Source organism: Camellia sinensis, chromosome 4 (assembly GCF_055761805.1).
Source record: "Camellia sinensis isolate YWXY chromosome 4, ASM5576180v1, whole genome shotgun sequence".
NCBI classification, from domain to species: domain Eukaryota; kingdom Viridiplantae; phylum Streptophyta; class Magnoliopsida; order Ericales; family Theaceae; genus Camellia; species Camellia sinensis.
Window position 1 is genome coordinate 179,391,396 of NC_138964.1, and position 23,737 is coordinate 179,415,132.

The 23,737-nt window shown below is 34.1% G+C and overlaps 3 protein-coding genes across 4 annotated transcripts; 2 read left to right on the forward strand and 1 right to left on the reverse strand.

Annotated features, from left to right (window-relative positions):
- Positions 1 to 1,760: 1,760 nt before the first annotated feature.
- On the forward strand, positions 1,761 to 2,699 carry LOC145824271 (uncharacterized). Its single transcript, XM_082923893.1, has 3 exons — positions 1,761 to 1,850; positions 1,923 to 2,087; positions 2,181 to 2,699. The coding sequence occupies exons 1-3, from the start codon at positions 1,761 to 1,763 to the stop codon at positions 2,697 to 2,699; spliced, it is 774 nt and encodes a 257-aa protein (XP_082780019.1).
- A 2,940-nt stretch (positions 2,700 to 5,639) lies between these two features.
- On the forward strand, positions 5,640 to 8,098 carry LOC114307790 (uncharacterized). The gene is made up of 2 exons (XM_082923894.1): positions 5,640 to 5,710; positions 7,735 to 8,098. The coding sequence occupies exons 1-2, from the start codon at positions 5,640 to 5,642 to the stop codon at positions 8,096 to 8,098; spliced, it is 435 nt and encodes a 144-aa protein (XP_082780020.1).
- Positions 8,099 to 13,035: 4,937 nt separating this feature from the next.
- On the reverse strand, positions 13,036 to 23,711 carry LOC114307853 (protein PIN-LIKES 7). Of its 2 annotated transcripts, XM_082867026.1 has the most exons (10): positions 23,017 to 23,711; positions 22,124 to 22,203; positions 19,560 to 19,684; positions 19,333 to 19,454; positions 17,208 to 17,405; positions 16,322 to 16,441; positions 16,098 to 16,198; positions 15,623 to 15,675; positions 15,314 to 15,499; positions 13,036 to 13,324 (listed from the first exon to the last, which is right to left on the reverse strand). In XM_082867026.1, the coding sequence occupies exons 1-10, from the start codon at positions 23,149 to 23,151 to the stop codon at positions 13,200 to 13,202; spliced, it is 1,245 nt and encodes a 414-aa protein (XP_082723152.1). In that variant the 5' UTR covers positions 23,152 to 23,711; the 3' UTR covers positions 13,036 to 13,199. The 2 variants fall into 2 exon arrangements, with proteins under 2 accessions (XP_082723152.1, XP_082723153.1); XM_082867027.1 differs by lacking the exon at positions 22,124 to 22,203 and having other exon boundaries at positions 23,017 to 23,454.
- Between the last annotated feature and the right edge of the window lie 26 nt (positions 23,712 to 23,737).

Here is a 23,737-nt window from a genome sequence, read left to right on the forward strand (position 1 = left end):
AATTTATTGAACAGTTTTCCCTTAGTGTAACTTTGACATGAAACAAAATGGACATTTTAGGCATTTTTGCTATTGAAGTTTCATTTTGTGCCCCCAACTGGGCTTTGCATCAGAAGAAACATTTTGCCTATTTCATTTTGACTCTCCACATATAGCTGGTGGCTTCTTGCCCTTGTGTTGCTTGCTCCATCTTTGCTTATTCTTTGATCCAACCATCGTTCTCACATGTCTTGTTTTATTTATTACATTACTTATGTTTGACAAATGGAGATTTCTATTTATGTGAGAGAGAATTTTAGAGATGTCCCCTCAAGCTTTGTGCAAAGTTATTTATTTTTTAAAAATATTATTATTATATAAATAATCATGTTCAAACTAGGGGCTTACTTGGCATGCCATGAAAAAGATAGGGTCTGTTTGGTTGTGTTTTCAAATTACATTTCAAGACTATCACTCGCGCTTCACGTTTGGATACCACTTTCAAAATACAATTCTACCATATAATTCAAACTACGATTTGAAACCCCGTTTGGCAGCCTTGTGATTCATTTCTCCACTTTCAACGTTTCAGCATTCTTCCTCTTCCTTTCTAAAAAGCTTACATGTCCATCGTCTCTCTGAAAAGTTTCACGTGAATTGATTTACTCATCTTCATTTCTCTGTGTGAAAGATCAGACTGAAGATTCGTCACGGGTAGTATTTACAGAGAACTCAAACCATTTTATAAATGATGAATCATGTGAACCCACTCCCTACTCATATCATCTCCCACAAATCGAATGACTTACAATTTGTGCGTTGTGGACGATTCCTTCTACGAGCAACCAAACAACAGCGAGTGCGAGGTCAAATAACTCAGCAATTTATTTCACATATTTTCTTATCGGTCACTAATTTGAAAAAATCATCCCAAATTTTATTCCAATTATTTATTTCTCTCAGGTCAAATTCATGAAACCTATTGTTGAATCAGACGATTAGCAAAGAGTTGCACATTCAGTCACTGTACGCACTCCATCACCGGTAATAATAATTCAACTCCCACTAATCTGGTAAATATATCCTTCATTTGTTATGTGCAAATGATTTCTGAGATGTCAAAATCAGTTCTCAAATGATTTCTGAGAAGTCCAAACGAGAATACAGATAGTTTGAGATAAGAAAAATGATCTATCTGAATTGTTTGCACCTTTTGCCAAGCAAAATAGCTGAGCCGGTCGTACCTCGGGTTATCCGGCCGGTCGTCCCCCGGGTCATCCGGCCGGTCGACCTTCCTCTGCCTTTTATTTCTTCTTCTGCTAGTTCTTCTGCGTATTTCTTCATTCTCTTCTCGCGGCCTTCTTCTTTTACTTATTTTTTGGTTATTTTTTTACTATTTAAGTACAGACAATGTTACGTGATTTTTAGGATTATCTCTGTTTGGGCCTTCAAAAAATCAATTATGTTTTTATAATCAGTTATGTGTTTTTATTTTCTCCTTTTTGCCCTTCAAATCAAATTATCTGATTCTCCTAACATTATTTAGCAACTTGAAGTAAACATTAATGCTATGTAGTTTTATTTTATTTTATCTATGTTGTCCTTCAAAACATATGCTTTTGTTAACATTATTTATACACTTTAAAATAAAGATTAGTTTTCGTTCCTACATAAATAATTGTTGCTCTATTATTTTTTTATATCCATACCCAGAGTAGTTTACTCTGTTATTCTTTTATATCCATCTCAGAGTAGTTTAAATATAATTTGTATGTTTATAGATGGATGGAAACAATTCCAATGACAATCAAGATACAAAAATGTGGACTCCCAGAATTGAAATGAAATTAATAAACATGTTGAGGGAGGAGGTAAAAAAAAATCAAACAACGGACCGTACTACTTCATGGACAATTGGGCATTAGAATCATTATGCAAATCAGTTGCACAATCTGTATGGATTTCGGTATACAGGAAAGCAGGTGCGACAAAAATATTGGCGATTGAAAGCTGATTACCAGACATTTAAGCGACTCCAGGCACAGACTAGTCTGGAATGGGATCCCATTATAGGCACTGTTGTTGCACCCGATGAATTTTGGGATAAGGTTTTTCATTAACCTGTACCATTTTCAAATTTTTCCTTCATACATTTCATGACACATACAGTATGCTTAATTCATTATTTTTAATTGTTGTAGGCTCCCAGAAATATAAAGAAGTTTAGGACAAAAGGATTTGAGTATTTCCAAGGAATGGCAGAAATTGTTAAAAATTGTTGTGCCACAGGGGCCTTATTTCGTGCATCCACACAAGGAGCCCTTGACTCAGATAAAGAAGATGAAATGCTAAATAAATTTTGGAACCCTGATGTTGGTGGGAATAATGCTGCTGAGGCCATTCCTGTTGATTTATTCGGCGATGAGTACATGGATTCGAAGGGCAAAAGTCACAAGAGGGGCCCTACAAGTAGCCACACTGACAGTGGTCGTTCCAAAAAGTCACGGTCAAGTGGGTTCGATGATGTTTACGCAGCTTTCACATCCTACGTACAGGCAAAAACAGAACATTCACATGCACGAGAAAATGAGACAGAGGCTGTAAGTGTAGGTGGTGATGAGTATTCCCTTGATGCATGCCAAGATGCATTGCTAGAGCTTGGAGACATATCACCGGTGCAGTACGTTAGGGCACTGACACTGTTTAAGGACAAGGAATGACGAAGGTTTTTTATGCGTACTCCTACCCATATGCGCTGTAACAACCCCGACCCTTAATTAATGTTAATTCATGTTTAAGTGTGCTTAACAAGTAATTAAGAAGAGATCATGAATTAATTACATGTGCATTGCATTATTTTTGTGTTTTATCTGTTCAGTGTAAGAAGATTTATCCTTATTTTCGTTTCGGTTTGCGAATTGAGGGCTTTATCGACATCCGATACAGAAATTGACTTGATTTACGTGCTATTTACAATTTTTAGAATTTTGTAGTAGGTTCAATTGAAATTTGATTTGGAACGATTAAATTAGATCAATTTAATACTCATTTGATTAGTTTTATTAAATCAACTCTAATGAAGCCTATATAAGGCTCCATTTAGACCCCACTCAACTCTTTTCTTGATGGTTAATCACATTTGAGCTCCTCACACATACACAAACGTGGGAGAGAGGAGAGTGAGAAGGAAATTGGATTCAAACCTTGGAATTTCTAGGATTGTTGGTGAATTATGAAGAATTAGAGAACTTTAACTTCAACCCTTGAGAATTCACGTCACTAGGTAAGACATCAAGCTCTTGGTTGTGTAATGGAACTAGATTTTACAAGATTTCAACAAATTAAATGAATTCATGTAAGGTTTGGGCTAGGATTGAAGGAAGTCAAATGGTTCCATGCATGCATACATAAATTCCCATGTTTTGAGTTTAATTGTCAAGAAAACTTCCATGCATATGCTCATCTCATTTACATATTGAGAGTTCACCATGTTTTCCATCAAATCATCATGTTTTGAAGTGTTGGGCTCCAAGGAAGTCCATGCATGTCATGTCCATAAAACATCCTTGAGTTCATGTTAAATTTTGTTCAATTGGCAAACTTTGGGCCATGATTTCTTGAATTGATCCTTGAAACATGTTATTCTATGAGTCTTTATGAGCTTTCCAAAATTTTGGCCCAGAAAAATGGAGTTTGAAGGCTTGAAGGCTGGATTTGAACTTGTGGATAAAATCTGGAAATTCTAGAAATTTGATCCATGCTCGAGCGGGAAACTTCACGCTCGAGCGTGAAGCGTGCACTCTGAGTACATGCACTTCCGCTCGAGCGACGTGAATCACGTTCGAGCGTGAAATGCATATACCCAAAAGCTCATATGTTTTGCAGTTCGTTCGAGCGAGGGAATTCACACTTGAGCGAAAGTCTGAGTCTCACGCTCAAGCGGGGGTCGAGCATCCGTCAAGCATGGAAATCATGCATCCAGTACTTTTGTTGAGTTTTGTAGTTCGCTCGAGCGGGGAAAGCCACGCTCGAGCGAGCTTTCACATCTTGTATGTCCGATCGAGCGGGGAAATCCATGCTCGAGCGTGGACCTTATTTTCAACAAAATTTGGGAAATGTTTCCAAGTGCATTTTGATCCTCTTTCCATCCTAGGCCATGCTTGAGTCACTATAATGAGGATAAAGACTAGAAACACGCCTAGAACAAATAAAGCAAGTTATGAAAAATTTGAACAAGTGTTTCAAGTGTGTATTTGTATATATGTTCGTGTAGGTCGCGTGCCTCGAATCAATTGATTAATCTGCTCTGTTTGTCTGCACCCGAGGTCAACTGTGATTAATAACTATGTAAAGTTATGTCTAACTTTAATTATTTTCATGATGATATGAGATGATTAGCTTCTGAAATGCTATGTTTTGTATGAATGAATGATTGTCCAATTTTCTTGAAACATAATTGTGGTATCCTTAGCCGAGGCCCTCACCCAAGGGACATAATACTGTGGCTTATGGTCATGAGGCCCTCGCCCGGGGAAAAGAATACCATGGCCCAAGCCCTCGCACAGGGGAAACAATACCGTGGCACAGGCTCTAGCCCAGGGGAAATAATACCGTGGCCATTGCATGAGATATGTTACTCGGTACCGGAGGTTCCTTCATGGAATTTAATAAGCTTGACCCAAAAGACATGTTTGTGCTAAGGGATGTACCACACATGATTTGAATATGGACATGATTATGATTCAGTTCCGTTACATAATTATGATTTTGCTCTATTATGAGATTTAAGATATGTTATGGGCATCATTCATTAAAGTCTTTACTTTGTTATTATTCACTGGGTTTTAGCTCACTATTTATATTATGTATGTAGGTGAACAAACACGAGATCAGGCCCAGAGTTGATGGCCTACACGTCAGTATTGTCAGCCAACCATTGTACCTCCCGAGGAGGTTCCGATTGAAGTCTAGTTTCATGGCTGTTTTTGTAATCATGTTAGGCTATGTTTATACTAAGTTGTGTTTGGACAAGACGTTTAGTAATGTGTATCTGGAAGTAATGTGTGAAGTTTGCATTATTGTTATAAAAAGTTTTAAGTTATCTGCTCCATGTATGTCTGCACAGCTCTATGGACTATGTATGTCTTGCTTAATTGCTTCTGCAGCCCCTGCTACATGTCATTATGCCAAGAGGCCTTTGGTAATCCAAGGATTACTGGCCGATTACGATGCTAAACCTATAGGGGCAAGTTTGGGTTGTGACATGCGCCTAACTATGATCCTTGCCTTGCAGTGAAGTGAGAAGTTGTGTTTTCATTGTGTTAGCGAATCTCCCTGCCGATGTGCAAGATCATTTCATGATTCTTGATTTGTTTTTTATCATTTTTTTCATTCAATGAGATGCTCTTCATTTTCTATCTTCGTATGTTTACTTTTATTGAACTTTTAAGTAGTTTCTGTTTTATTAAAAATATGTTGTGTTATTACAATATGACTACTTAGTGAACAAATTTTGTTGTTTTATGAATTTCAATGTATGCTGGTAAATGACTAAGGCCAACTATTCATGTAGCCACTTTTTAATTCAGTTTCACCAATAACGGTGTGTTACGATTTGTCAAACATTATTTTATAATTATGCTTTTACTGTGATGTAGACGATGTCATCCGACACAGAAAACAATGCACTGGAGATCTCATCAGAGGAGGATGAGGTTATTGAAGATGTTAGGTTTTATTTCTTGGCAATCCCGTTTGACAAAACTCCTTAAAGTTGTAATTTTATTCGCATTTTTATTTCAGTAAGGCTACGAGTTGTTAGATGCGAATCCAACCCGAATCAAGCATTTCAGAGAAGTTTGTGATGATAAAGCTTTCAAGATTGCCACTTCGCTGATTATGACGGGGATCGAGCTGCCCGGTCAGCTCGCGGGGGTCCAGGGGGCAGCGCCCCTTGGCGGGTCCGGGGCAGCGCCACGGCGGGGTCGAGGGGCAGCGCCCCCGAAGCAAAATGCAAAAATGCATTCAAAGTTGCCTGTCCGAGCATGTTATATTTTTCCAGTTTTTCCAGTTTTGGCCTTCCCGCTCGAGCGGGGAAACGGGCGCTCGAGCGGGGATTGGAAGCTCTCAGCATCTCTGCAGTCGCCTGTAAAAATACTGGAAGGTGTGATTTTACGCTCGAGCGGATTCTCCTACGCTCGAGCGCATCTCAGTTTGTTCGCACGCAGTTTTTGGTCAGTCCGCTCGAGCGGGCTGTGTTGAGCTCGAGCGGAGATCGCGGGACAGATTCTATAAATTCGCGTGTTGGGTCAGATTTTAGGATAACTGCTCCAGATCTTATTTTTGGTTTCTAGGGTTTATATCTGGGGATACTTTGGGAGTTTTCTTTGATGTTTTTATTGAGTATTCAACTCATGATCTAAAGAGAGTACATCAAAGGTTTGTTTGTTATACACAAAAGAGAGAGTTATTCTTCAGTTGTGGATTCTGAAGAATTCGAGCCTGAAGCTGTGGTGGAATCCAGAGTGGCTCATCAGAAAGACAATTCCGTGGTGAAGATGGGGTTGGAAGAGGCACATAAAGGTTGGTTCAATTAGGCGTTGTGGATTCGCTAGGTAATTGAGAGTATACCTGTGTAATTCCTTTTATTCTTCTTAGTGGATTGTCTTGTGGCTGTTGCCCGTGGTTTTTTGATCACAGTTGGAGGTGTCCAATTGTGGTTTTTTCCACGTTAAATCGCTGTGTTTCTTTGTCTTGATTGTTTGATTGTTTGATTGGGATTGTTATACTCTGCTTAAAATTGATACATAATCACAAATCAACATCTAGGGGAATTCTAGATTTTTCAGAAGATTTTATGATTTCTTGATGATTGCTTTCATGCATGACCATATCAACGTGTCAAGTAGTCGTCGATCGCAGCGAACTTCAAAGGGGGTGATTACATATCCAGCTTATTAAATGGCCATCCAGAAACAATGACGGACATTATGCGAATGGATGCATCAACATTCATTTCATTGAAAGACACCTTACTCCAAAATGGCTTTATCGATACTGAACATATGCATATAAGTGTGGAGGAATCGCTTGGGATTTTTTTATACACTTTTGCACAAAATGATCGGCATCGACTATTGGTAGATAGATTTCAACACCCCACGGAAACAATTTGTTGGCACATAAAAATTGTTATGCGGGCATTGTGCAAGCTTGCATCAACGGTTATCAAACCACCTAACCAAGACGAGATTCCGACAAAAATTTTAAATGACATGAGGTTTTTCACGTGGTTCAAGGTATGAATTTAATGATTGTCCTGTAAGTTCTACATAACAATAAGGGACGATATTTTTTTGAATCCGTTTGCATAAGTAATATCCAAGTTTGTTTCGCTTTTAATGTCAAACAAATATCTTTCAATGAGGATTGTGTCGATGCTATCGATGGCACATTGATGGATGCATGGGTCTCTGCTTCAAGACAAAATACATTTCCCGGGCGCAAATCTACGGTATCGCAAAATGTACTCGCAGCTTGCGACTTCGACATGTTGTTCACATTTATTAATTCTGGATGGGAAGGTAGCACACATGACAACGCTATTTTAGTTGACTCTATTACAAGAGTTGATCTACAGTTTCCACACCCACCCAATGATGAGTGTCATAAAATAACATATGGTACACTTTTTCAAATTATTGTTTTGTTTGTGGTATGTTTGATAGAACAACACATTCATTGTTTACATGTAAGGAAGTATTATTTAGTGGATGCTAGTTTCACGAACATGCTTGGATTTCTTGCCCCATTTCATTCCCAACGCTATCACTTGCAAGAGTTTCATGGCCGTCATTATTCAGGACCTAAGGAATTGTTTAATTATCGACATTTGTCATTACGCAATGCCATAGAAAGAACATTTGGTGTTCTGAAGAAGCGATTCCCAATATTGCGGTCTATGCCAAATTACAAGTCTACCAGACAAGGGCCTCTTGTGATTGCATGTTGTGTAATGCACAATTGGATCCGTTTGTATGCAGTAATGGACCCATTCTTCATGGAAGTTGATAATGAAATGGCGGCTGAAGGGGAAGCAGGCGGGCTTGTTGAACACTAATCTGACTATGTTGACATGTCATAACATGGGTTGACGTACCAATCTAACTTTAGGGATGCACTTGCTACTGTTATGTGGCAAAATCATGTTGGTCATGGCTAGATTTGTGATGGTTGAATGATGTATTCAAAAATTGTAGTTTATGATATTCATTCAGTTTATGATGTTCATGAACTTTTTATTAAAAACAAATTGTTCGCCATGGATAGATTTGTTATTAATTTTAATTTTTTTATTAATTTGTATATGACATTTTTTTTATTACTTTATATTTTTCATTTTATTGAAATTTTGGCTTTTCTATTAATTTAAATGTCTTTTTATTAATTGGATTTTTTTTTTCTTCATGTTATTAACATAAAGATTTTGTTAGTAATTGTTTTGCCAAAAATTTTTTTATTAATTTTTTTTATTGTTATTAAATAAAATATATAATTACTACTTTTTAAATTTTTTTTTTTATTTCATTTTAGCCGAATTCCTTTTCTTAATTTTTTTTTTCATTTCATTAAAATAATGGTTTTGTTAATAATTTTAATTTTTTAAAATTAATTTGTAGACGACATATTTTTATTAATGTACTTGTCTCATTTTAAAACAATTTGAAGGCTATGTTATTAATTTTTATTTCATTTTATTAATTGTTTTTTTGTTGATGTTAACATAAAGGTTTTGTTATTTTCGTATATTATACAAAACAAGTTTTTATTCATTATTTTTTTGGGGTGTCCTAACTAAGTCCACTTTTTCATTTTCTGGACTGAAAAGTTGAGGAAAAAAAGATAGTTGTTTGGGATAAATTTTGTACTTTTTACGGAAAAATATGTATTCAAAAAATTGTATAAATTACTGTATAGGAGAAGATTGGAGGGAATAGGTTGTACGGTGGGCTGAATGCAGTGATAGCGTTGATAGACTAGAGGCTGTGAGATGTTTCCATGCTATTCGGGCATTGAATTGGAGGTGTTGTTCGGCCCATGGGGACCCACCACGGGTCCCGTTTTGCTAATCAAAACCGTGTAATGTGTAGAACTCGTGAAGTACTATATTTTTGTAAAAAATCACTTTGATCAGATATGGATAGCTATCGATGTGATTAGTTCGTTTTCAACCGTTAACTATAACACTGTCAATTTTATAATTTTAAACTGATTTGATCATATAGTTACCGATATCTGATCAGGATGATTTTTCACAGGCATATCGTACTCCGCGATTTCTACATATTGAACGGTTCATATTATTTAAATGGGGTCTGTGATGGGTCCCCACAAGCCGAACAACTTTTAATGTTATTAGTGCACCTAAATAGAAGATCGTTTCCAAAATTTGTGTATGCTGGTCCCCATTTTATAAATTGAACTTTTTTTTATTTCATATAACACCATCAATTTTTTTTTTCTTAACTTGTTTTTTCTCATTTTAGTAAAATAATGGTTTTATTGTTAATTTTAATTTTTTATAATTTATTTGTAGACGACATATTTTAATTAATTTACTCTTCTCATTTTCAAACAATTTGAAGGCTTTGTTATTAATGTTAATTTTTTTTTATTAATTGTTTTCTTGTTCATGTTAACATAATGGTTTTGTTATTTTCAGACATTATACCAAATAAGTTTTTATTAATTTTTATTTGCTTCTTATTAAAAAAAAAAGTATAATTATTAATTTGTCCCTTGTTCTATTTCATTTGAGCCGATTATTTTTTTGAAGTTGTTTTTTTCCTTATTTTATAAATAATGATTTTCTTATTAAAACAACTTTTTTGATTAATTCCTAGGCATTTTACATTTTAATTTTAATTTTAATTTTTGCATTTTATTGAAATGAAGGATTTGTTACACATTTATTAATTTCTGTACGATTTTTTTTTTAATTTCACAATATAACTCACAAATTTTTATAACATTGTCACTGGTAAATTTTACAGTGCAGAAAAAAATTCTATTTATTATGCTAATACAAAAGATTATAACAAAATAACAGAATTAAATAACCACAATAAAATGAAAAAATAAAATAACCACAATAAAATAAGAAAATAAAATGTAACCACAGCATGTGTTAATTTTTTAAATGTTCATCGAAACAAGTTAAGCGTCATTATCAGGTGATGGTAGAGGTGGAGGGAAGTAGTGATGGTACACCTGAGTGACTCCCTGGTCAATCTGATCAATGCGGTTCCTTGCCACTTCATTACGTCTCCTTGAATCTACACGAAACTCACCAAATTGTTGAATTAGTGAGTTCTGAACGGCGACAAATTCATCGAACTGAGTATCCAATGTATTGACCTGATTAGCCATTTGTTATTCCTATTGTAGGCGCTGATTGTACCGTTCTTGTTCCAAGGCTAAATAATCAATCCAGTATTGAGGTTGTTCATTTGGTGGCATGGCATTGTCATTGGGTTCTTTCTCATCAGGTATTGGTTCATTTTCAAAATTAATAGAGCCCATCAAGTTGTCAGCACTACCAGCTCGGGTCAGTGTGTACTCAGAAATTGGTGAAGTGATTCTGACATCTACTTCACCTTCAAGGTTGACATACGTGCTCTAAAAATTGTGGTTAACAAAGCTCAAAAAGGTAGTGACCGGCCACTCAAAGTACCAAGTTTTGCAACCATCATTTCTCTCAGTAATATGAAGCATAAATCTAATTTTTGTTCAATTTCAAAACAATATAACAAATAAACATTAAAACATGGAACAACATCAAAATGTCTTTTTTTGGGAGTGACATTTTTAACTATTCATCGATGAAGAATACGAAGATGGGGTTTTAAATGTTTAGCTTGTAAATTAATGCTGGTGAATTGATTCTCACAAATTGTGGTATAAACCTCAGTTACATCATCAACAATGTTAGCTAACTGAGCCTCATTTTGAAAATAACATTGTAAATCTTCTATTTCAACTACAATAATTTGTGCGAAAGTGCGGGGACTGAGTGTAATTGCTTTCTCCTTCACATAAGAGGTTAGAGTGAACGGTTCCATTTGTTGGTTAACAGATGTCAAGTGAACATAAAATAATTGTACAAGACGGGGATATATCTTATGTGGTAAATTAATTAAAGGTAACCCATTGTATCCAATCTGCCAAGCAACAGTTGATCATATTGAGAATGTAGTTTTACCTTTCTCCCTATAACAATTGGTCGATTAACGAAATTTGAATAGGCTTGTTCATGATGCTATGTGAGAAAATCATTAGTTGGATAGTCATGATGTTGTTGTTGTGGTTCACGTTGTACAAGGTTAGAGGTTTCACCACGTTCAGGTCTCGCTCTTTTTGTTCTCGATATGATGATTGCAAATGTTAAGAAAAATGTATGTAAAAGTTTAAAAAAAATGTATGAAAAATGTATAATGTATGATATTGGTGCGAAGTTAAGAAAAATTTATGAAAAATGTATCATGTTGGTGCGAAAAATGGACAGATAAGCAACAGATAGTGAAATTGGGTGCGGAGGGCGAAGTGGAGGCTGGACCGGATAACCGGCCGGTTGTCCCTGTGGTTGTTCTTCACCTGCAATTCGCCTCTCTACAACTCAGCTCTGAAGCTATCAATAATATGAACTAACCTCTTCTCTCTTCTTTCTACACTGAATGTAGTGAATATTATAGTGTGATGGAGCTGCTGAAGGTGTTGGAACGAGACGGGCTCAGATTGTGTGTTGGAATTCTGGATGGTGAAGATGGTGCAGACTCAAATCTTATATAGAGTCTGAGGTTCATAAGGTCCAAGGTTCATAAGGTCCAGAAGCTTTTTTTTTTTATTTATTTTTTCCTTCCTTACTTTTGATTTCTTACTGATTTTTTTTTCCTTACTTATTTGAAATTGCATTCGTATACTGATCATGTCTGCAGGTTTTTGTCCTCGACTCTCTTTTTCTTTATTCCACAGTGATGGATATGAGGGGATAGGTGTATTGAATATGTGAAATTACAATATTATCATTTTTATTTTGTTCTGTCATTCAAATTAAGAAGGGTGAATTGGTAATTTTATACACAAATAACACTCCCCCAATTATATGACCTTCTGTGGCCTTCACGGGTAAGTGACTTGCAAGAGTACAATAATGCATGTACTTTTTTCAGATAAGTTTTTTATTACATTAATAAAATGTTTTAAATGAAAAAGTAATGAAAATGTTTGGTAACGTTTACGTATTGATTTGTATTTAAAAATATTAAACACACTGATTTATGTTAATCGTTATCAATATATATTCTTCAAAGTTGTTGACTTGAACAAAATTTTTGAAAAAAATTAAAAACATATTGTACAAAATCTTTGCACAGGCCTAAAAAATGAATTCACACAAAAATTAATTGACACAAAATAATTAACATAGAAGTTATTTAAAAAAAACAATTATTTGACAAAAAAATTTATTCAAAAAAATTACTTAAAAACAATTAATTAAAAAAAAGCATTTTTTAATTTGAGTATTTTAAAAATAGTTTGGTTATGACTGTTGATAAAAAATACGGATATCGATATATGAGTTGTGTGTTTGATTATCAATTAAAGGTTAAATTAAGTTCTGAAAACTATTTTGAAAACTCATCACCAAACAAATTTTCTTATTTCACATGTCACATCAAACTCTCAAAACTTAATTCTACATACAATTCAAGACACACTTCAACACTCTATTTAAAAACCATAACCAAACAAATTTTCTACACTCAAATCATAATTCCACAACTCACAAACTCAAAATACAACTCATACTCTTTAATCATATTTACAAAACTCTACTAAACGCAATCATATTTTTTTTAAAAAAAATTTGTTGGGTATGTAGCATTTTTATTTTAAAAATTAGTTAAGTTAGAGAGTTATGTCAGAACACAAACTAAATAAATTAGTTAGGCAAAAACAGAGTGTACCTTTTTATATACTCTTGGTAGGCAAAATGCATAGTATAAAGATGTATCATAATTTAATTTCGATTCAAATTTAGAAAATTTTCTAGCACAAAAATTAACAAATAATTTCAATTCTAAATCTAGCTCAAAATTAAATTAAATAGAAGCTATAAATTTGTTATGATCACCCTTGACAAATTGTGAGCCAATGGGGTTTTAGGACAAGATCCACAAGAAGATTGTGGACCATATAGTGAGGGAGAGGCTAGCAACCAAGTAAGTCCACAGGAAGAGCACTGAACACTCCTCTTGTGCCACATCAAAGAGTTGGGTCATGATACCTGCATCATCATCATCATCATCATCATCATCATTATTTAATTAGGGGTATTTATGGACCAAATTCGTTCAGTTTTTATAAGGTGAATCTAGAACAATATCAAATCTTATAGTTCCAAAAATTTGAGAAACAAATTGAATTATGAGATCTTGGAATCAAATCATAACTAAATTATAAAAATGGTTACGTTCTGGATCTGTTCCACAATTCTGTATATTATAGGAACACAATGTTTAATAATATTGCAAATGTAAAAAATCATATAAATAGTGAAAAAAAAAAAAAAACAATGCTTATGTAGAGAGTATAATTTGTAAATAGGATGAATGAAGATGTCATTAATATCGAAATAAGATTGAAGTTCTGAGAAGTCAATAAGAAACAAAACAAATTCCTAGTGAATACCTCTCTATATATCACAATTAGTAGAAAGTAAGAAACAATTTGGTTTGGTCTGGTTTAGTTCAGTCTTTTTTAATCTAAACCTAAATATAACCGTAATCAACGCTTCTTAATTTATTGAAACTAGTATAAAATCATCTCTTTAAAAAAGGACCAAACCATTCAATTTAGACGGTTTAAGGCTTCAACCAATTTTTTTTTTGACACTTGTACATTCAATCTCCATAATTACTTGCTCTCTTATTAAGGCAAAGAGTATTACCACTTCAGTATCCCTGAAAAGCTCAAAAATAGTAAGTAATACAATGTTCCGTTTATCTTTACAACATTGAATGGTTAGTGAGAAGGTAATTTGTGAGCAAATTAGGCTGAGTTAGAATGAGTCTTCTTGGAAGTTGGGCCGCGCAATGGGCCAGGGAGATATTTTGTATTTCAGTTTTAGGCTGAGGTAGGTACCAGGATGGTTGGATGTGTTGCTGGGATTGAGACCTATTTACCTTCTGACCGGGATGATGGCAGGGCGATGGGCCGAGCTAGGTGTTGCTCGGCAGGATACCAACCTGTAGCATGGTCATCACAGCTCGCCCATGTTAAGCACGGAGCCGAGGTAACATCAATGGCGAGGGCCGAGCTGTGTATAGCTCGACAGGGTGGCATTCGATAGATCGGCTTTCGATCACACGGTCCGAATGGCAAGGGACCGAGATAAGGCAGTTCGGTCAGGAATGTATAACCGAGGTAAAGGGTTCAGCCATCTCACTTGGCTTGTAGTGATGAGACTCCTAGGAGGACTTTGCTAAGGAGAGTTAGAGTCTTACTGGGATTGTGCAAACCATCTCACGTAGTGAGTAGGAATGTGACTCCTAGGAGGACTCTGCTAAGGAGATTAAAGTCCTACTAGGATTGTGCAAACTATCTCACTTAGTTGGTAGTGAGCATCTCACTTAGTTGGTAGTGAATAGGGTGTGTGATTCCTAAAATGACTCTTATAAGGAGAGTTGGAATCCTACTAGGATTAGGCCAAACCAAGTCTACAAAAGCTCATGACCAGACTTATGTACAGGTATCGCAATTCTTAACTCTAGAATACACAGAGCTTATTGTCTATTGTCTAGTTGCTGACTTAGGTATCGGAGGGGTTTCCAGTACACACCCGCCGGCTAGTTCACAGTTGTGTTTTCAGGAAGTAAAGCGACGACGTTTGGAGAAACACAAACTTGATCAACAGGATCATACGAGAAGAATTATTTCGTGCTCGTACAGTTAGTCATTTACACTCTTCGGTGGAGTTAGGATTTTAATGGAGGGGGAACAATTATTAAGCTGAAATCTTATGTCTTATATACAAAAGTAACTATAATATCAAATACAGATACACTTCATTGAACTAAAAATGAAGATACTAGTGAATGAGGATACTTCTAGTGAGTCTTACCGTCCTAATATGTAATTTTTTAATGTTTTTTTGTGATTTAATTCGGTGTGTATGTAGTATTGTATTTATGCAAATATATCATCAAAACATAAATCCCAATTTTGTAAATAAAACAAACAAATCATCAATTAAAAAAAATCTAATAATTCTTACCAATATTCATGGCAGGTGGTACTGCAAATTGAATCAGTAGGACATAGCGGTACAATGGATCCGATGGAAGGAAGCCGAGATTTCCAGCAACATTAACTATGCCAATTCCGATCAAAGGGAGAAACACGTAGCGAACACAGATGACAGCAACAATCATTATTGGTTTTAAACTTGCCTTGCGCAGTCCTGTTCAAGTCATTCCATGGCACAATTATAATTTGTTAAATAAATACTATCTAATTTTCCCATTATTATTATTATTATTTTGAGTTTTGAAATTTGAATAGGACATTTTTGAGCTCATTCTACCTTTTGTGAGGTTGCCTCCTAGCAAAAGGGTGAGGCAAGGTACTGTTCCATCCCTATACAGCAAGTAATGAATTTCAAAAGTGACAGATGCAATTATTACACACATAGAGAGAGAGAGTTTTGTTCCAGATAGTGGCCCCGTTTGGTGGAACTGTGAGAAAGTGATTATAGTTTATACTTTAACCGCTTATACCTTATAACTATGAACATAAGCCAATTTTTAACTTATAAATTAACCTTCTCTTCCTCCACTCAAAGAATAAGTTGATTCTTGACTTACAAAAAATTATAAGCTGTATTGTTAAGCTGAACCAAACACATCAAAATAGCTTAAATTAAGCTAAAAGCTGAAATAAATTGAAAATAAGCACTACTAAACAGGGCCAGTATCATATAATTTTTAATTATCATTATAAAAACAAGAAGCATATTTTTCACCATTGCTCTGTCACTATGCCATGAAAGATACACATACCCAAGTAATTTGATGGAGTCTTGGATCACTCTTAGAGGCGCATTATCGCCAATTATGAGATTTTTCAGCCACGGGACAGCTCCAAAAAAGAATCCGACAATCTGATTATGAATGGAGAAAACTATGGATATGCTATTTTATGCTTCGGAGTAAAGAAAAACAGTAAAAATGTTCAGACTCATATTTGAGCACATAAAGGAAGTGTGAAATTTGGGAGAACTTACCACAGAAAGGGTTGGCGGTGTCAATAGTTGCTCCAATAATGGGAGGAGAACTACTGTTACATTACCCCAAAATGGTACATTCCCTTGCTCTATTTTGCTGGTAGATGCTTCGGACACAATCTGCAATTAAAGTTCATTTGAGAATTTTTGGAAATAATTAGGAATGTTGAATTATGTATAGACAGGGTGGTGGTTGTGGTGTCGGATAAGCAAATAATTAAAGACTTCGGTAAATTCATTTTATTTGGAAATCTACCAATATTAGAATGTTAATTAGGATTTAAAAATTGGAATTTTTGGTTAAAAGTCTCTCAGATAATTTATATATGAGAAGTTCAGGTTAAAAGATTTTAATTCTTTAGATCTTTTATTTTATATTTTTTTATTGTGAAAAGGACAACTTGAACATTTTTACTCTTATCTTCTACAACACTCACTCTCTTCTCTTTCTGTTACGTTGTTCTTGTCTATTTGAAACATTTCTAATGTTTTATTAAATTTAAATATAAAGTAAAATTTAGTAAAAATAAGATCTAGTCCATTCATGAAATTCATATCAAATTAAGTTTCCACCATCAAATCAGGCATGAATCAAAATTTTCATCAAATTTCCCACAATTCTTTTTTCACTTAACTATGATGAAATTGTTACAAAAATAAGAATTGGATATTAGTTTTAGGTTTTTGGGATAAGTTAGGTATTTTTGAAAAAGATTTATCGAAAAATTTTATTCCCAACATTGGACTAAGTTATATCAAATAAATTGATAAATAAATTTGATCCAAAAAAAAAAAAAACATGCGAAGGGTTGGAAAATGCTCTTAATGCTCTTATTTTCTTCTTTATAACGGTAAATAATAAGAAACCGAAACAAACGGGACTTACAACAGCTTGATTATCTGTATCCTCTTGGGTAGATATTGTTGATGGCGTAACATGTTGTTGAACTTGTCCCTCAAGAAGAAGATGAGTCTTGCCATTAGCAGCTAAATCCTTGTTTGGTACTTGAACTATAGCTTTGCATTTTAAGGCCGAGCTTCTTACTAATTGGTAAGTGTATGTCCAAATGTAGATATTACCAAGCTGTAAAACATAGAAAATATAGGAAAATGTCTCGTAACTCAAATTTTGTGACTCAAAAGTGGTTCAAATGGCCAAAACGACGTCGTTTTGGCCATTTTTATGTTGTTCTGTACTCAAAACGACGTCATTTTGGCCATTTGAGCCACTTTTGAGCCACAAAATTTGAGTTACGTAGCATTGTCGGAAAACATAATATACCAAACTGCGGATATGAATAATACATTACAACATTTGAATAGTGGCTCGACAATTATTAAGTTAAGGTCTCGTTTGGAAAATAATTATTTTAATAAAAATAAGTTAAAAAATTATTATAAGTTGTCATATCACTCTCTACTTTTCTGTATACTTTTTCGTAAAAAGTCAAAAAATTACTAAAATAGTTTATTCTCAAACGAGAGCTAGACTCCTAAAAATTGAAAGCTATATTTTTATAAATATTTAATGTTGTGTATATGTACATAAAAAAGTATTTTACAATTTTAGAAATTTTATTTCGAATTTTATCTAGAAATATCAATTTGTGCTTTAGATTCATTTTATACTTAAACTCACACTACATCAATTTAATTTCTACCACACAAATGCTTTATTAAAAAAATTATGGGCTCAAAAATCTGGGATAGTCGCATTTTTGAAAAATAAAAACTAAAAGCAAAAGTAGGCAAAAAAAATCTCTTATTAAGTTTTATTTAATACATATAAAAATAAACTATCATATTATCATTATTATTCCTCTTATGAGTCATCATTACACTCATATGACCTAAAAAAAGAAATAAATAAACACTATCCTAAAATCAATTGTTAAATATGACTAAGGTTGAGTCACCTCTAACCTTTTTGAGACTTGATATTATTGTGATTCGGCCATATTTAATAATTTCGAGTAAATTATCAACAGCCTTTTATAGTTAAACTTAATTTTCATAAAACTTTATTGAAAATAAATTTTAATAAAATCGTCGCTAAATAATTTTTTGTGATGATTTTTTGTATATGTCGCTAAAAATTGACAATTAATGACTTTTTTGTCACGATTTTTATAAATTGTACAATTAGCGACTTTTTCTATTACGGATTTTTCAAACTGTTGCTGAAAGTTGAAAATTAGTGACTTTTTTTTGACGATTTTTTTAAACAATCGCTAAAACTTATAATTAGTGACATTTTTTGTGATAATTTTCAAACTGTCGATAAAAATTAACAATTAGTAACGTTTTTTAATAGTGCTTAATAAAAAATGCCATTAATTATCATAAGACCTATTAGACTATAAGTACATTTATTAAGGAATTGGGATCCTCCCCTTGAGCCCCCTCCTTCATTTCCTCCTTGAAAGGGCCTTCGGGTCCACTTTGAGGCCCAGTTTTGATAATCCGAACCGTTCATATTTTTAGATTTATTCAGTATATTATACCTGTAAAAAATCAAGTTGATCGAATATCATAAAGTATGTATTCGGAAAACTGTTTATTAAAAAATAGTTTGTAGTCCCAATTTTCTGAACACATACTTTCTGATATCCGATCAACTTGATTTTTTACAGGTATAATATACTGAATAAATCTAAAAATATGAACGGTTCGGATTATCAAAACTAGGCTTCAAAGTGGACCCGAAGACCCCTGCAAGGAGGGAATGAAGGAGGGGGCTCAATGAGGGAATCTGGACTCTTTATTAAGACCTACATATAAGTCTCCTAATTTCGATCCCTAGCCATCCTTTTTATACAGACAAATGAAAACAATACATTCATCCAATAGAATTGAGGAAATTACAATTCAGTGAAATTACAAATTCATGAAAAAATTTAAAATTTTAATTATTAACATTTATAAAATTTATCACTGAATTGTAATTATTTAAAAAAAAAAACACTTAAGAGAATTTGTGGGGGGTAATAAAGCATGCAAAATTGCAATACCGCCATGGAGAAAGATGCATATGAGAGTCCAACGGAACTACAAATTTTGTGATCCCCAAAAGGGCTACTATCCTCTCTACAGATTGCAGGTACAATTATCAACATAAGCCCTCCCAAGTTTCCTGTTAAACAATCCAAACATTCGTTAAAATTGTGTTTGAATCATAAATTTAGATAAAAATTTAGAAAATGAATCGAAAGCTGCTTATATGATATAATATAATCACCTGCTGAACATGTAGCAATGATCAATCCTTCTAATTCTGATTTGGGCTTTAGAAGTTTCACTGCTATCCATCCTAGCATTCCACCCAAGAGAAAGGTTAGGCCCAAATTGACAGGCATAAACCACCTGAGCAGAGGATGACAAAAAACACAAAAATCAGTTAACTGACATATTAAAAATGTTTTAGGCATATTAATCAGACATATATAGCAAAAATGACAAATTAAAAATTTTTTCTTGCAAGTTTTATGGCTGCATTAGCATTTGTTCTCAGTACGTGCCACACTCAATTTTAATTTTTTTGGATAAATTACAAACACAACCCCTGAGATATACTTAAATTACAAATTATCTCATGTGATTCTAAAAATTACATTATGCCCCCAAGGTTTCTAATTTCATAACAAATAGGTTCTTTTATTAATAAATCATCAAGTTAATTACAAGTTTTTAACAATGTTAAAATTTCATTTTAACTAATAATTCAGATAATTTTATTATTATATAGGTGAATAGTTAGAAATTTCATTTTTTTAATTAATTTTGTTAAATAAAAAATTCTAACATGGAGGTATTTATAATTTTTCAAATCACAAGGGGCAATTCGTATTTTAAACAAATCTTAAGAAGTGTATTTGTAATTTATCCTTTTTTTTTTCTCTTAATTCATGCCGTTTATATTTAAATAATACCAAAATATATTCATCTTTTCTAATTTCAAACTCTAACCCTTACCCTAACTTCACCACCCTGCGACCACCATCAATGGCTGTCGCCAAGGATAGACCTAAAAAGGGGTAAGAAGAGGTGATCACCTACCTTACGATTTAAAAACTTTCTTTACTATAGCAATATTAGTTAATGATTATCTCCAAATTGTATAGACTCACCCCCCTATGTTTTTTTAAAACTTTTAAGTCGTCACCCTCTCATTTGCCCTCTGTAACCATCTCATCACCAACTCGACACCCTACTCCTCTTTATACTTTTTGTTGTTGTCTTCTTCTTTTTCAACCCCTAGATCTAGAAACCAAAACCCTACAGATCTCTCTCTCCCTCTAGGTTTGGAATCGCAAAGGGTGGGGGTTGTCGTGGTGAGTCCGGATCCTCGGCCACACAAGCCTGTGGCCATCCCTGCGGCACCCCCAAAACGACGTCGTTTTGGGAAAAATTTCAATTTAAAAAAAAAAAAAGCAGAGCAGAAACCAGAGGGAGGAGAAGAAGAAAGGAGAAGAAGAGGGGAGAAGAAGGAGGAGGGCGCCGCCGCAGTCGCCGGTGGTTTTTTTTTTTTATCTCTGCAACTACTCCATTGAATTGATCATTAAATCCCCATCTGAAGAAAAAAAACCCAAAAATCTCTTACCTGAAAATTCATAATCCATTTCATCAAAACTTCTCAAGAAGCCTCTCTGATCCTTGACAAAGCCTCTTACGTACTACTGTTCAAGTACACCACAAGACCAAGACCTAGAAAACAAGAACAAGAAGAGAGAGAGAGGACAAAGGAGAATAGATAAAGAGTTTTGGAGGGCTTGTCTGGCTTGAGAGAATATGGAGTTATTTCCAGCACAACCAGACCTTTCTCTGCAAATCAGCCCTCCAAACTCCAAACCCACATCAGGTTGGAGGAGGAATGGTACTAGTACTAAACAAGACATGGATTTTGGGTTTTGGAAGAGAGCTTTGGTTTCTGCTCTGCTTCTCCCTTCCTCTCTCTCTTCTTTCCCTCCCCTCTAGTTTCTGCTCTGCTTTTTTTTTTTAAAATTGAAATCTCCCCCAAAACGAAGTCGTTTTGGGGTGCCGCAGGGATGGCCGCAGGCTTGTGCGGCCGAGGATCCGGACTCTTGTGGTGGTGGTGCGTCGCGGGGATGTGGGCCTACAAGAGAGGTAGGGATTATGATAGTAGTAGTCATGAGGACAAGAGGTAGTGAAACAGTAGGGTTAGAGAATTGTGTGGGGCTACAATGGTGGTTAGGGAATAGGGTTGTGATGGTAATGGCTTGTGACAAGAGGTGGGTGGTGGGTGGACAATGAGGGATGGGCTTCATGGTGGTGATGAGAGTGGCTGGTGGTGTGTAGGGGGCATATTGGGCATATTGAGATATTAGATTTTAAAATTTTGGTCAAAAAAGTGATTTTGCTTAAGGGACATAAATGTAGTAAAAAAAAAAGGAAATAACAATTCACAGGTAAAGTTAAAAAAATAATTTCAAATTCATGAAAACTTTATAAAATTATTTTTTAATGTTGTAAAATTGATTATTAATATGTAAATATTTTTTAAAATTACACTGAAATGAAATTTCCGTAAAAAAAAAAAAATTGTAGTGTGTGAATAGTACTCCTCTAAACATAATTATATACAAAGTTTTTCTTTTTAATTCTTATATAGTTTCTTACAAGCCATAACTTCCATAACTTTTGCTTTTTAATTCTTATATAGTTTCTTACAAACCATAACTTCCATAATTCTTATTATTCTTTAGACCTTGCTTTGGTGGTGAAATATACAGATCTCAAGAGGATACACAAAGAAATGGCATGAAAGTTGCTAAAGTATCCTACCATGCAATGAGATCTCTGAAGGTGACAGTCTCAGCCAGACTTGCAAACATTAGGGATGGAGTAAACACCATGAACACAATCTGTAATCACATCAAAATTCTTGTCAATAACATGAGTCATGAGATGAAGAGAGCTGAGGCATCCTTAATTACTATATCCATTATAGAGGTGGTCAACTTAACTCAAAACTATGAATCCGTCGAAAATCCACTTGAAATAGATTTCATTAATTATATTCTTACAACCAAAACAAAACAATCATTCGACCTAATATCATACACTCTCCTAAAAATAGATTTGTCTACAATTTTTCCTAATTTTTATGATAATTTTCTTGTAATTTTTCTGGTCATAGTAAGACCACATTTAAAATTTATGTTTCTTGTGTGTTCATATGATTTATCTTTTTGTGCATTTATTTGTTTATATATTTCGTGTTTCAATGATCCTAGTTATATGTTACAAATTTCTAACACACCCCACCACTACTACCATTACCATTACCACCACCATTTCCACCATGTATTAGAACAAGAATTCAATAAACGGTTGGTCAAATTGATTTGTCCAACATGTATCTATTTCAACCCAATCTTAAACCAATTTATTAAATGAGCAAGTTTATGTTGAAGTCAATTTCTAGTTGTTAGATTAACATATATGAGAATTAGTCTCTCCACTATTGCAAGCCACCAAATACATGTCTCCTGATTCAACTCTCCTTTAGGAAGAGTTTAACCTATGATCTCCCCTGAGAATTAAGCCCTTAGGAGAGTCATGATAACCAACTAGATTAGGCCTTGGTTAATGCATAACCCATTTTAACTCATCCAATCGCAGGAATGTTTTTAAGAGCAAGGAAATTTATATATTATTGAGTGGGGGGGACATACCTTGTTGAGGGATTTCTGTGTAGGAGGGGTAAGAAGATCGAGATAACCAGTTGCCATGAAAGCTCCTAATGTGCTGATTATGAGCACCTGCAGAATAGGCATGGAAGCCATCTCAAAGAGTGTCAAGAAACCCATCTTTGTACTCTTTTCTTCTCAAACTTCCTCCTTCCTCCTTCCTAATACTACTGTAGAATCTATATATATATAGATAGATAGATAATAAAAAAATATTTCTAATAGAAGAGAAGGAAAATGCTGCAGGGAAGAAAGAGACAAAAAAGAAAAAAAAAACCAAATAGATATACTATTATAATTACGAGGAAGTTGAAAAAAAGCTTTATATGATCTTTATAATTGTGTAAAAATGCACATCCATAAATGTGATTGTCAAGGGTTTGTCCTCATCTGAAGAAAGAAAGAATCATGATGGTACCGCCACCACCATCAAGCTCATGTGATCTTTATTGTCTAAATTCATATTTTCTCATGGTGGTGGTCCATCTTGCAACATTTGTTAAGAAATCGGATGTAAATTAATAGAAAATAATATATTTAAAAAGAATAAATTATTTCAAATTAAACATCAATCCCTTAATTATAGAGAGATTGAATAAATAATTTTGTCTAATGATTTTTTTTTAAATGTTATTAATTGGATTAAATTAGTACTACATAAAAAAAATTATTTAGGATAACAAGCTCACCTTGAAAGGGAAAAAGT